At 28.6% G+C, this 13,870-nt stretch overlaps 1 protein-coding gene across 1 annotated transcript in view; it reads left to right on the top strand.

The window, feature by feature from the left end:
* Window positions 1–6,377, top strand: part of LOC129907760 (tripeptidyl-peptidase 2) — an 80,911-nt gene extending 74,534 nt beyond the window's left edge. Inside the window, exons 17-18 of the mRNA XM_055984112.1 lie at window positions 5,668–5,836; window positions 5,912–6,377. Of these exons, the coding sequence (XP_055840087.1) occupies window positions 5,668–5,836; window positions 5,912–6,121 (379 nt within the window). The 3' untranslated portion in view covers window positions 6,122–6,377. The remainder of the gene's footprint in view (window positions 1–5,667; window positions 5,837–5,911) is intronic.
* Window positions 6,378–13,870: the final 7,493 nt, after the last annotated feature.

Genomic DNA, 13,870 nt, shown 5'->3' with positions numbered 1-13,870 from the left:
TCGTTTTTTTGTTTTTTTTCAATTTTTCTCGATATTTTCTAAAACAAAAGTACAGTTTCTCCACACAATCTTAAATAATAGTTTTAATTTAAATAATTTCATTCCAAACTTTTCAAAAATCAAAAATTTTTTCGGTAACTTTTTTGATTGAAAAATAGGCTATTTTTTCAAATTAAATTCGTCAAAAATCCAAAAATTCATTTTTTGCTAAAAAAACATTTTTGATAGATAGAAAACACAACAAAGTAGTTTTTAACCAAGTTTTGTTAAAATCCAACCATTTTTGTAAAAGATAAAAATAAAAAATCAAAAAATCGTATTTTTGCATTTTTTCCAATATTTTTGAGGTTATAGAAAAAAATTGTTTGAGTAAAAGTTGTAGACATTTATACTACCTACAACTTTTGCATTTGACTTTTTTCGATAGGACGTCTAGTTTTGACAGAAATCGTAAAAAACCATGATTTTTGACACCCACCCCACTTTTTCGCCCACCCACCCCCTTTCCCCCAATTTTTTTGTGGGCAATTTATTTTTCCCCTTTCATATACCATTTATCCTAAATTTTCCCACCACCCATATGCTGCTAATAATTTTTTTATTTTCAAAAATTATTGGCACTGGTCTAATTGCTTTCATCAGTGTTACGTAATACATTCTGAAAGGTAGCTCAAACGTTAGGACTAACACCATGTCACTAGGCCTTATTATCCGATCATGCCTTATTTATGAATAAATCTTTTATTCTAAGAAAAATATTAAGCTGTCTGATGTATTGTTTTAAATAGTTGATAATATATTTTAAAGGTTTTCTTGTAAAATGTATTTCCAAAGTTTAGCTATAAAGCTTACTTTTAGACCAGGGTCGATAATTTTTGAAACCAAAAAAATTCATAGTAGGATGAAACCCATTGGAAAAAGAGGTGAATATGATAAAAATTAAAGGAAAAATAAATTACGGGCCAGCCGAGTTCGGGAAGTGGGTGGGTTGAGTTTTTAATGTGAAAAAATGGTATATCTCGATTTCCGGCAAAACTACAAGTTCTATGGAAAAGAGTTGTATGGCAAAGTTGTAAGTAATAAGAAGATCTACAACTTATGCATTTAAAATTTTTCACATAACCTCAAAATTTATATGAAAAATTCAAAAAACCGATTTTTTGGTTTTTTATTTTTTTTCAAAAAGATGTTTTTTTTTACGAAATTTGGTGAAAACCTACCTTATTATGTCTCAAATACACAGTAATTTATTTGATTTAAAATATTAATTTTTTAACCTTATTTTGACTTAATATCAAAAAAACACCCTAATTTTCAATCAAAAATTCACGTGTCAAAATATCAGCTTTTTTCAAAAAATCGGTGGGTAATTTGTTCGTTAAAATCTCTACTTTCTGATGGCGTAAACATAAATTAACATTAGTATGCCATAGTACATATTCTCGGAAAATGCAAAAAATTAAAAAAGCTTAAATTCAAACATTTTTTTATCATTATTTACAATTTTGGCCTATTTATTAAAATTTACACTTTTTTTTTTTTGATATTAAGTCAAAATAAGGTTAAAAAATTAATATTTTAAATCAAATAAATTACTGTGTATTTGAGACATAATAAGGTAGGTTTTTACCAAATTTCGTATAAAAATCATCTTTTTGAAAAAGATAAAAATAAAAAACCAAAAAATCGGGTTTTTAAATTTTTCATATAAATTTTGAGGTTATGTGAAAAATTTTAAATGCATAAGTTGTAGAAATTCTTATTACCTACAACTTTGCCATACAACTTTTTTCCATAGAACTTGTAGTTTTGCCGGAAATCGAGATATACCATTTTTTACCATTAAAAACTCAACCCTACCACTTCCCGAACTCGGCTCGCCCGTAATTTATTTTTCCTTTAATTTTTATCATATTCACCTCCTTTTCCAATGGGTTTCATCCTACTATGATTTTTTCTTACTTTTTAATGTTTTTGAAGGCTTCGGCACTGGTCTATTTAATGAAGTTTCAATTGAAAGAGTGAATGTACATTAAATTCGTATTCATCGTTACGTGAAAAAGACTATCCTGAAATCGTGTTTTTGGTACTTCTACTTCCATTAAAGCAGTTGAGGATTTTTAAGTACATAGTTGTTTATATACCTACGTGAAGTTAATTTTTTTGAAATTTCGGTTTTAATAATCGGTCAAACAATTTAATACATAAAATATTTCTTTCTTATAAAAAAAAATCAAGTAAAACTATTAAAATTAGGATTCAAGTTCAAGTTGTTTTGTCATTTAGTTGGTATTGTGGGTGGATGCTCTGCCCTTTTCTAAGAACATCCAAAATTAACGTTAACTGTCATATACCAAAATAAAAAAGATTGTTTTTCTCGAAAACGGATCTAACGATTTTGATTAAAAACATCTGTGGACTTCGGCTAATAAACTCCAACTCTTAAAACTAAAAAACAAAATTTAGAAACATAATAAACGGTACCTATACCTGTCATAGAAATGTTTTCTTGATATCTGACTTTCTCCTAAATGACTAAATGATTTTATACAGAAGCGTTTGAAGAGCTGTTGTATTAAAAATAATAAAAAAAAATATTTTTCGTTTTAAAAAAAAATATTTTTCGTTTTTTAAAAAATATTTTCATTTTTTTTTTTTTTTTTTTGAAAATTTTTTTTTTAAACGGCTGTATGATTTTTTTTTAAATTTTGTTTTAATGCATCAAATAATAATTTCTGAAGAATGCCATACCAATTTTGAAAATTTTTTGAAAATTTTATTTACAAAATAAAATACTTAATAACGCTGTGGTACAAAAAAAAAAAAAAAATTAATACACCCGACAAATTACATAGTGTAGGCTATTCGAATGGTCGAATATTGTATAAAAATAATTTTGTTAAATTTTTGGAACCCCCCATTTTTTTTATTTACAAAAAAAACATTTTTACAGACTTTACGATGTAATCTATCAATATCTCAGTCATTTTTTTTTTAACATTTTTCAAATTTTTTTCTCAATATATTATATGTTTTTGGAAAGAGGGTTCTCAGACCTTTTAAATGATGTATAAAAGTCTATTGTTTAAATAAATTAAGTGGAGGTTTTTATCCCATAAATCTTGAAAAAGTGATTTTTTCCTCAATTTTTTCAACTTAACCCATTTTTTATTGCACAATTAAACAAACAAAAAAAAAAATAAGGTTAGGTTATATTCTGAAAGAATATTTGTTTAGACACAAATTGGTGTATTATTTTATTGAATTTGACCAAAACTGCGGAATCTATGCAACTTTTTCGTAACTAGAAAATATGGCAAATCATGATGTGAATTGCAAGGTGCTCAATAGGGTGTTCGTTATTTGAAAATAATTAGAATTTGTATGCTCCTAAGATCTTATATGGTTGGAAATAAACAAAAAAAAATATTCCCCAAGTTTCTAACTTAATTCTAACCTGAGCCTCCAAGCGGTTGAAGTTTCTTATGGGAATAACATGGGGTTTCTTGGACCTTGTTTGATCAATTTTAAATTCCAGCCAAACCATTTGTTCAACAAATTTAAAACTTTACAGACTCAAACTTTATAAGTGTAGCTATCATGTGAACATTTTTCAGATTTTCAATTGTTATAATTTTAGAGATTTAGCTTGTTTAAGAAAATTATTTTTTTCAGACTTTTTCAAAAAATCGCTTTAAACACGATTAATGCCAAAAAATTAAAAAACATACATTTTATTCACAAATAAGCATAGTAGTGTAGGTTTTTATCGCATACAAATATTTAGACAGTTATCATACATTCAAACGATAAACCGATATTTTCGGCATTTAAACTTGAACAATTTTTTTTCGTCTGTAATTTTGACTAGGCTTAAACCTTTGTCATCACCTTACTTATACCTACGTTAAATGTTTAAATTCTGATTAAATCTATTTTTTTTTTATATTTAAGGGGGTTATATCTAGTTGTAAGTGCAAAAAAAAACCTTCTTTTTTGTGGATTTTTTGTGAAGAGGCATTTAATTATATAAATATAAAGAATACATATCCATATAGCAAATTAAATGTATTAAAAGAATTCGCTGTGTATTTACAAAAATATTGGGTTCCGTTATTTTTGTAGTAGATCTATTAGACGACCTCCAAAAAAAAAATGTCTAGCGGTGAGCAAGATATCTCTGATCCAAGTCACTTAAAATTAAAAAAACTAAAAGATTCATTTAAAAGATAGACGAATGCGTGTAATGAACGAAGGAATAGTCAAAATTTTGATTTTTGACAAAATGGCGGCTTCCCAAAGAAAAAAATCGTTGTTTTTCACGAAAATTTACACTTTAAAGTGGCTTAAAAAATCGAATTATTGTCAAAAACCTTTTTCCTTCGTTCATTACCTGACAAGAGTATCTGTCAGGTAACTCCAGCTCACCGCCAAGCACCTTTTTTTTTTTTTAGGTCGGGTAGGAAATCTACTACAAAAATAACGGAACCCAATATTTTTTTAAATACACAGCGAATTCTTTTAATACATTAAATTTGCTATATGGATATGTATTCTTTATGTTTATATAATTAAATGCCTCTTCACAAAAAATCCACCAAAAAGAAGGTTTTTTTGCACTTACAACTAGATATAACCCCTTAAAACAATAAAGTTTTTATTTAAAATCTAAAACTTTAATCGTTTATGTCAGTTAATTGTTCTTTTCATAAATTTCTTAAATCCTGACATAAAGTGGGTACTTAAGATTTCCGCTTTTCTATAGAATCAATAATTTTGAACACAAAAAAACTTTCTCCTCTCATCAAAATGAACCTATTCTCTTTAAGATGAAAACCACACAGTGTGTGTCAAATCCAGTTGAATTAAATCCTTCAATAATAAATCTTATCTAATAAAACAAAGTTTCTGATAGGAAACTTAAGTTTCTCTTTCATCAACATTTTACTTTTCAAATCACTTTATGTGTGTGTTCCAAACGTTCTTCTTCTTCTTCCAATGTGCTAAAACTTCTGAATTGCTTGTAGATTACCAAATATAACGATAACGATTGACCACCCAGTCCTTGTCATTCTCGATTTGTTCTTAATCTTTTTCGTTTTGCTTCATTTGTTTGTGCTCCAACAAACTAACTCTCTCTCTCTCTGTCTCGCTCTTTTATTAATGATTTCAATAAGTTTCAGCCCCCAAAAATGTCGATAATCCTAGCACACAATTATCACAAACTTTTTTCTTTCAACTTTTTTTTTTTTTGTTTGGATTTGGTTTTCTCTTACATTGAAACTTCTTGTGTTCTCTCTCAAGTAAATGTCATTAAGAGGGTAGATTTGATGTTGCTGCTAAATACGAAGTAGTGAAGGATGTGAATATTAACGAATCTTGTTCTTCATGGTTGAAATGCTAATAGAATAGTTTCAAGTCTTCCAAACTAGTATGTTTGTTGGGATTAAATTTATTTCTAATATTCAATACCTTAATACTTGAGATTGTTATTTTTATCTTTATCGACAAAAAACTGAAGTTACTAAAGTGTAACCCTTAAGACTTCTAAACCAAAACGATAATTATTATTATTTCTGATAGCACATCTCGCCTCGTTGTGTGTTTGAAAGAAGAAAAGTTTTCTAAAAGTCGTTTACGCTATATTTTTTTTTTTTTTGCTTACAGCGACATGGAGAAACAAAAGAACAATTTACTTGAAGCACTCACCAAGAAGGGCATTGCGGTCGCCAAATTGAATGTTATCGAGAATGGGTCCCAGAAAAGCGCTCGTTTAGAGGATATTGACGCAATATTTACTGAGATTGGAAAGTTTGCAGATGCCACAGACAGCAAGGTAAGAAGAGAACTTTTTTTTTGTTTGATAGTTTTATTAGCCATTAGACATTTACAAACAACTTTTTCTTTTCAGGTTGTTAGTTTTACTCTATGGCATGCATATGTACACTCCCATCATGGGCGTATGGTGAAAATATTGCAAAAACTCTACGATGACAAACGGTCTAGAGATGTTTACGAAGAATTAGCCATGGTTACAGCTGCTGCTAAATGGAATCACGTCGAGGAGGCCATTGAACGTTTAACAGTTACCGCCAATCCAATGAGTTATCGTTTGTTTTAAAGAACTGTTGCTGCTGCTACCCCACCAGAAGAAACCAATCCTCTCTGTATATCAATATTTGCTAAATCCATTTAATTTGTTTGTTTTAATTTTTTTATTTTGTTTCAATAGAAGTAGAATTCCAACAATTATTGTTATATTAACGAATTTTGCTATTATGAAACCCTTTTACATTTTCAAGATAAATAATAATAATTTTTTTGGTGATAGTTTTTATGTAGTTTAACAAAAAAAAAAAAAAAATAAAATTATATCATAAATTTAAAGTTTCTGGAAGGGTTTTTTTTTAATAATTTTTAATTTTGTTTGTTCTGCCTTTAGATAAGGTGGATGATATCTCTTTTTTTTGTTTAAATAATAAGTAATTGTGTAGTAAATGTAATAAAAATGGATTTTAAGTAATCTCAAAGAAAAATAAAATAAAATGCATGACTTATGTAAAATCTAAAATGGTATGGCTTTTATTCTCATTTCGAAGTCTTGTTTGATCAAAAAGTATTGCATAAACAGCAATGCACAGTGAGTATATTGTCCTTCGTTGAGTAGGTTGACTGTCCCGTCTCTGAAATTTTAACATGAAAATAAAATTGCGTTAAATTGTGGTATAGTTTTCTTTTGAAAGAAAAAAAAAAAAAAAATACATCCTTCTCGATTAAAAAAACGGCTAAAATAATGCTAAAATAATTATTTTTTGTGAAAATTGATAGGAAAATTATCAAAATTGTTATACTAGTCCAGAACATTTTTCGAAAATCTGAAAAATATAGATTTATAATTTGAACTCATAATCTTTAAACCAAAGCTTGTTTTGAGACTTTGTCCGTAGATATCTACTTCCAAAATCTAAATGTAAGAAAAAATATATTTTTGATTGCAATTTGCAAATAACTCAACCAGACACCAAAGGTTTTCTGTTATAATGTTTTGTATTTGGTGGAAATTTTTTCAAAAGCGTTATTTTTTCATCAGGGGTTTTGAAAATCTGAAAAAATTCAGATTTGTAATTTTTGTACATATATGTAAATGCATAGGCATTTAGGTATGAACTCATATCTTCAAAACAAAACTTGTTTCGAGACTTTGATACTAAGATATCTGCTTTCCACTGTAAAAACAATATTTCAGTTGAAAAAAACTCAGCAACCAGACGTCAAAGGAACTGTTGACGTTTCATTTCATTTTTGTATGTCATTTTCATTAGTCATGAATTTGTTATAAATCATTTCACAGGTTCGTTGATCAAAAAATCCTTTCATTGACACTGGAAGAATATGCAAGATTACCGTAAAAGTTCACTACTGAAAAAAAATTAGGATTTGTAGAACATCTACATATAAAGAAAACTCCGGTTTAACTTCGAATGTATGTATGTACCCTCTCATAGAAAACCATAGTGTCTTTATTACAAATACAGGATTATGGGTGCTTTCATAATTGCATTGTTGCTTTGTTTACATGCGGTCATTTGCGATCAGACTAATGTCAGAAAAACTATTTGCGCATGTATTTTACTTTGAATTTATGAACACTTTTTCTGATTTGCGTCATTTTGACAAAACTTTTAAGTTGCAATTCAGCCTCTTCTCCAAGATTAGCAATATATTATCTTAATTCCATCCTTTAAGAAAAAAAACTTTTTTTAAACATTTCCGTCAATATTTACAAATTTATTATATCCGAGAAATTCGCGGCTATTTTTGTTATTTTGACTTTTACTTTCAATTTCCAATTAATATTTTGACAGAATTGAGAAATAAAGATAAGCTGTATCATCTTTTACGTCATGTTCCTTCTTTCTTTAAGTTTAAATTCATTGCGCACGGTGGGCAGGAAGCATCGATAGGTTGCACAAAAATGTCGACAAAAACTGCAAGTTGGGTTGTATTTGTTGATGATTATACGTGCAAAATCCGTTGGAATTGAAATCCTAGCTGCTCCTTTTCAAAAGTTATTCATATTTTTGTATTTATAATCCGAACAATTTGGAATAAAAATCAAAAGTTCTTAGACGACAAGAATTGATAACAGTATTTTGTAGAGGAGTTTAATACAATAATTTTTTACTATGGGAGGGGGGGGTCCATCTCCCCCCGTTTAGTCGGGAGGGGCAATTTTCTAAAATATCACGTTAAATACAAAAATAAAATATTAAAAAAACAACGGCAACACTTACAGTTATGAATGATACTTTTTTCAAAAGCTAGAATTGTACACTTGATTCTAATTTTTAAATCAAATTAATGCAATTAATTGTTTTCGAAATAATCAACTTCAAAGTCAAAATTTGGGAAAAAAAAGTAAAAAAAAAACACATTAAATACTATTTTAACCAAGACTGTAAATTTAAATATGAAATAAATCAATGAAATAAACTGCCTCAATTATTTTATAATTTTTTCATTTGCACATTTGCGCTGCAAATATTTGCGTTTTACATTTATGAACACCTGACATTTGTCATTTGCATTAATGAACGCTTTGCATTCGTCAGACTTGCGCAACCATGCATTTATGAAAGCACCCTATTTTTTTTGAATTTTACCAGGATACATATATTTTTTTTATGCAACACTTTTACTTCATAGAAAATATAAGGTTTTTATGCTACAAAATAATAATTTTTATGTTCACTGTGGCGTATACGCTCTATTATTTTTTTAAATTGTAATACGGTAGTGATACGGTATCACTGTTTTTTTGGCAATGCTGATCGTTGCTCAGCTGATTACGATGCGATGCTGATTGACAAAAAGTTTCACGTTTAAAAACAAGTTTTTCTTAATGATGGACGTGATACTAATAAAAACTCTTTGATGTTATTAAAATCTGTAGCCAAACATTTTATCTCCTCGAGAATGTCCTCCACAACACTGACATTGATTTTCTGTGTGCAATAAATATTGAATTATTCACCTAAATATTTAAATCTGGTTTCTATTAGTAGTTTAATTTGTGAGCTGGTAAAACATTCCATGACATACATCAAATTTATTAATTTATAAAATTTTCATTGTCCTTTTCCGCCATTTTTACTCCAAATCGTGTCAAAATCAGCAACTTATCAAGAAAATTCTTGATGCTATTTTTTTTTTTTGATATTTGCGCATCAGTTTACCCAACTTTGCAGTAATGAACATTTGACATTTTAAGTGATCCCAATTATTATTTGCGTTTATGAACGTTCTACAGGAATGATCGCATTTGTGAATTTACACGTTTTGTTACTTTTATAGAAATGAAAGAATATCAGTTTTTTTTTTATTATTTTTAATGTGAAGAAGGTAGTTTCAACCCAATCCATCAACATCCATCTTAGTAATTATCTGCTCCCAAACGCCACTGTCAATTTTGTAAGTGAAAGGTAACCACTCAAACCACTTTTCCTGTTGCCCTTGATTCTCTAATTCAAAAAAATACTCATGACAAACGTGTTACCTGCACCCAAATACCCGAACCCAAAACCAGCTTTAATTTTTGCAATCAGAAGCCAAGGGAAACAGGACGAGACTTATTTCAAGTACTTACCCATAGCCCTTGCTTTCGTTCTTCGTTTGGGTGCTTGGACGCTGATAAAACATCTGTCATGTGTGTTTTGTAATGAGGGAGGGAAGGGTGTCAAAAGTCAACAAAATTTAATTTTCCTAAAAATTGTACTTTTGATGCACTCTAATCTTGCAAAGGCGTCGTGTCAATACATGCTAATAATCGTGTTCATCATCACCATGATTAGGACTCATTGTAACATTAATATGAATATGTTACCACGGAAAAACTTGCTGCCCCTGCCAGCTTTTAGAATATATTTTAATCTATAAGAAGAAAAAAAAAACAAATAGAACAAGAGTATCGCTCATTTTGCTGATCACAAATCAAAAAAATACGTATACACCACAGTGAACACAAAGAATTCTTTTTTTTTTGCCACATATCATTTTTTGCATTTATTTGCTTAATAATAACGCCTTTTTAAATCATTTCTTCTTCTCATATGGAATTCAAAAAGGATTATTTACTTCCTGACCTAAAGGATAGAATGCAAGTTTTCGATTCATGTCACCATTTTTGATGGAAAAAACCAAACAAGTGGTTTTCGTTATTCCGTCCGACATTTTGTTAATGTAAATTGTTCTAAATGTATGTAAGTACATAGCTTTAAGAACTAAAGTAATTTGAACCCTTTGAGAAACTTCGTGTTACCCTATTCCTATGAGATTACTGTATACATTATTTTTTTTTCGAAATCTTTGGTGGTTAGTTAGAATTTCATTTTTGTATTCATTAGTATTTATTTTTGTTTGTATTTATGTGACTAAATTTCTCAAAAGGTCCATTTTCCCTTAAAATCTTTTTTTTTTTTATTTAAATAATTTATTCAATTATTTATTTTCTACTAACTACCCAAATTATAATGTTTTCAATTTTACTTAAAGTCAATACCTGTCTACTTACATTAAAATCTTTTCAAAAATCCAACTACCTACTTAGTTTTCAGAAAAAAAATAAAATAAAAGTAACATCAACAAGCGCGACGACAAGTAGAGTAATAAATTTATGCCATCATCTCTTACCTTAACCCATTTTTGAATCCACTTTAAGTCCATGTCTTTTGGATTCTTCAATGTATTTTCTTTCTTTTTTTCTTTATTTTTGTGTTCAACTTGTTTTATATCCGTCTATTCTATTTTTACTTACAACTTTCAGAGCCATCCAGCAATCTCCTTTCACAACAGTAAAGTGGCCAACAAATCAACTTTTAATTGGTTGCTTTAATTGAGTAGAAAATTAAAAGGACGAACAGCATACAGAATGACGGAAAAGGACATTTCGAAATGTTTTTCTACTTTTTTTTTGCTTTATTTTTGTTTTTTATGTTTTTGTAATTTTGTCTTGCTTTTGATTGGAATAAAAATTAGCCACTTTGGTTATCTCAGAGTGTTATTTGACTCTGGGGTAACCTCAATAAAATTTGAAATATTATTTTATTTAATTGCCAGCTTGTGAATGGGTTTGAAATTGAGATGAATTGACTTCTTTCAAGAACACAGCAAAATAAAATAAAGGAAAAGATTATATGTACATGAAAATATCAAACATAAACAGTTTTTTTTTAAGAAACGGAATGAAGTTGGGACTAAACTTCAAAAGGAGTCTTGCTAACACGAAAATAAAAAAAAAATACTCCGAATTTTTGGATGAAATAACGTAAACTTCCCGGAAGTATGTTATAATGTAAGAATCTACATAAAAGAAGCTTAAGCTAGACTACCAAATAAGTACATAGTACCTACACTGAGAGAAAAGTTTATCAATATATTTTTATGAGGACTGAAAGAAAAATTAAATTAGGTACTTTACTTAGCTAATATATGTATATTAAGTTATGAATTCGTAAAAAAAAAACAAACATGACATTACGATAATAGAGAATGCGAAAAAGTGGAAAGGTCCGTCTTTCTGTCAGTATGTCATTCTGTCAGCTACAATGGGCTATGGATACGGATGGGCCGATCTACTTCAAACTGATATATAGTAGTTTTTGGGTATTTATAGGTACACAGGGTTTTTTGAAATTAATTTTTTGTACAAAAAAAAACGGTACCTGTCATTTCTGCTAATCTCCCAAATAACTTGTTCAATTTTAAAGTTTTTTTTTATATAAAAGCGTTTATATTGCTATAATATAAATCAAAAACAAAATTAAAAAATAAATAATTTTTGGATTAAAAAAAAAGATCTTTATTTTTGAAAAATCAAATTTTGGAAAATATGAAATTGATTTTTTTTTGAAATTTTTGTTTAAGTCGTTCATTATTAATTGATACAAAATGGCATAGGTACTAACTTTATTCTTTAACTTTCTTTTTTTTTTAATTATGTAATTTAAAAAAAAGCGGCTTTAACAATTTTGAATTTGAAGGTATATGTACCTATACCCGAACAGTAAACGGAAATTCAAAAGTAAAAAAGCTGTAAAAAGTTATTAATTGGAGAAAAAAAATTAAAATATTTTTTTTTCGAAAGGTGTAAGAATACTTTATTATAAAAAAATAAAATTTTGTCAATGAGTACAAAAGTTTTCTTATAACAAAATAAAAACCGAATGCATGGTCGCAGAAGGCACAACGGTCCGCAGAAGTTTGCTTTTGTCACCTAGGAATTTTCCAACGTTCGTTGCCTTTTAAACTGATCCATTCCCACATTGAAGCTCTTGAGCTCTTTAAAAGCTCCAACATCTGCCCGCTGCATGTGTTGCAGGATGTGGGTTGTATTCGGGGAGAAATTAAGTGCATTTTTTTTATGAAATATGAATAATTATTTATTTCGTTTAAATATTAAAAAAAAATATTATATAAAGAAAATTTATAGCAGTTACCTACTTCCAAACAGTAGTGTTTGGAGAAAGGAAACTCATAAGAATTGACTTCCTATTACTGAACAGTTTAAAATAGGAATAAGTTTATACAATTTAAAAAAAATTAATAAAAATTCATTACTTACTGTCTAAACTAATACATAAAATTAAAAAATTTTTTTCATTCAAATAAACACTAATTTCAGATGACCGACCACTCTCACTATTTTATTTTCAAAAAAAATACGATAATTTTAAGCATCTGATCCTTCCGACAAACTGAAAGCTATTTGAACAAGAAAATATAGATTTCTGAGCGAGATATCGCAAGGAGTGATCGAATATAATAGTATATAGATTCTAGTTTGACCATTTTTTTACTTCTTACGGGACAAAGCAGTTTGGTTTTATATATTTAAGTGAAAATTGTTCGGCTACTGGAGCTGTTCGGAAATAGGTACATCTATTATACTCTACTTTTTTCGGAGCTCAGTTAAAATGTCGTTGTTTTTTATTTGACGAACGCATTTTATGTTTTTTAAATTTTTTTCCATACACACTTACCAAAGCAAGTTCGTACGATCCAGTCGTGCTTTTAAATTTTTAAATTTCGATTTAAAGGGAAAATAGGGTCACAACTTACAACATACAAATAACACTAATTGGTAAGATTTCTTAACGCTACGCTCTTTGAAGTTCTTGATTGGATATTTCTGTGAGCGACTGGCCACCACGGTAATATGTCATATCCAATTGAGGAGCGTTTTTTTCAAAACTCAACAAGTGCATTTTTCAAATTTTTTAGGAGAAGGTTTTTTCTTTCCCATTTGAATACAAAGTCGAATTTTCAAAAAGTAGAAATGAGGAGTTGTTCTTTCTTGAACAGCTAATCGACAGGCTTAATTGCTATTTCAATATTTGGGAAGATTCGTCCGTATTTTGAACACGAAAACACCGCGTTTTTTCAAAACGCAACAAATACAGGTTTTTGTTGAGTTTTGCAAAAACGTTTATTTTTCTTTTAAATAAATAGATAGATAAATTAGTATTAAAAATCTTATTTATTAAAGAAATAAATACATTGCAATGAACTTATATTAATATTAACTAAAATAAATATTGAATAAAAAAAAACATTATTTTTAAACGCCATAGCGTCTTTCCATATCCTCTGTGGACTCCTTAGCGTTTGCGGAGAGAACAGTTTCATAGAAGTCCTTGGCATCATCCTGAATAATAAAAAATTTCATTAGCTTCTGTACGTCAGTCATCTTTTTTTCCGAAACTTTGTTTTCTGGGGCAACTTTTTTAAATTGGCAGTTTTTGGACACGCTGAAAAAACACGCTTTTCAGAGGTGCATCCGTTACAGGAGATCCGCTGAAGGTGTCACTGACAG

Source organism: Episyrphus balteatus, chromosome 1 (genome assembly GCF_945859705.1).
Source record: "Episyrphus balteatus chromosome 1, idEpiBalt1.1, whole genome shotgun sequence".
Classification (NCBI taxonomy): Eukaryota; Metazoa; Arthropoda; class Insecta; order Diptera; family Syrphidae; genus Episyrphus; species Episyrphus balteatus.
Note: the sequence above shows the minus strand (reverse complement) of the source record. Positions and strands in the feature narration are given on the sequence as shown.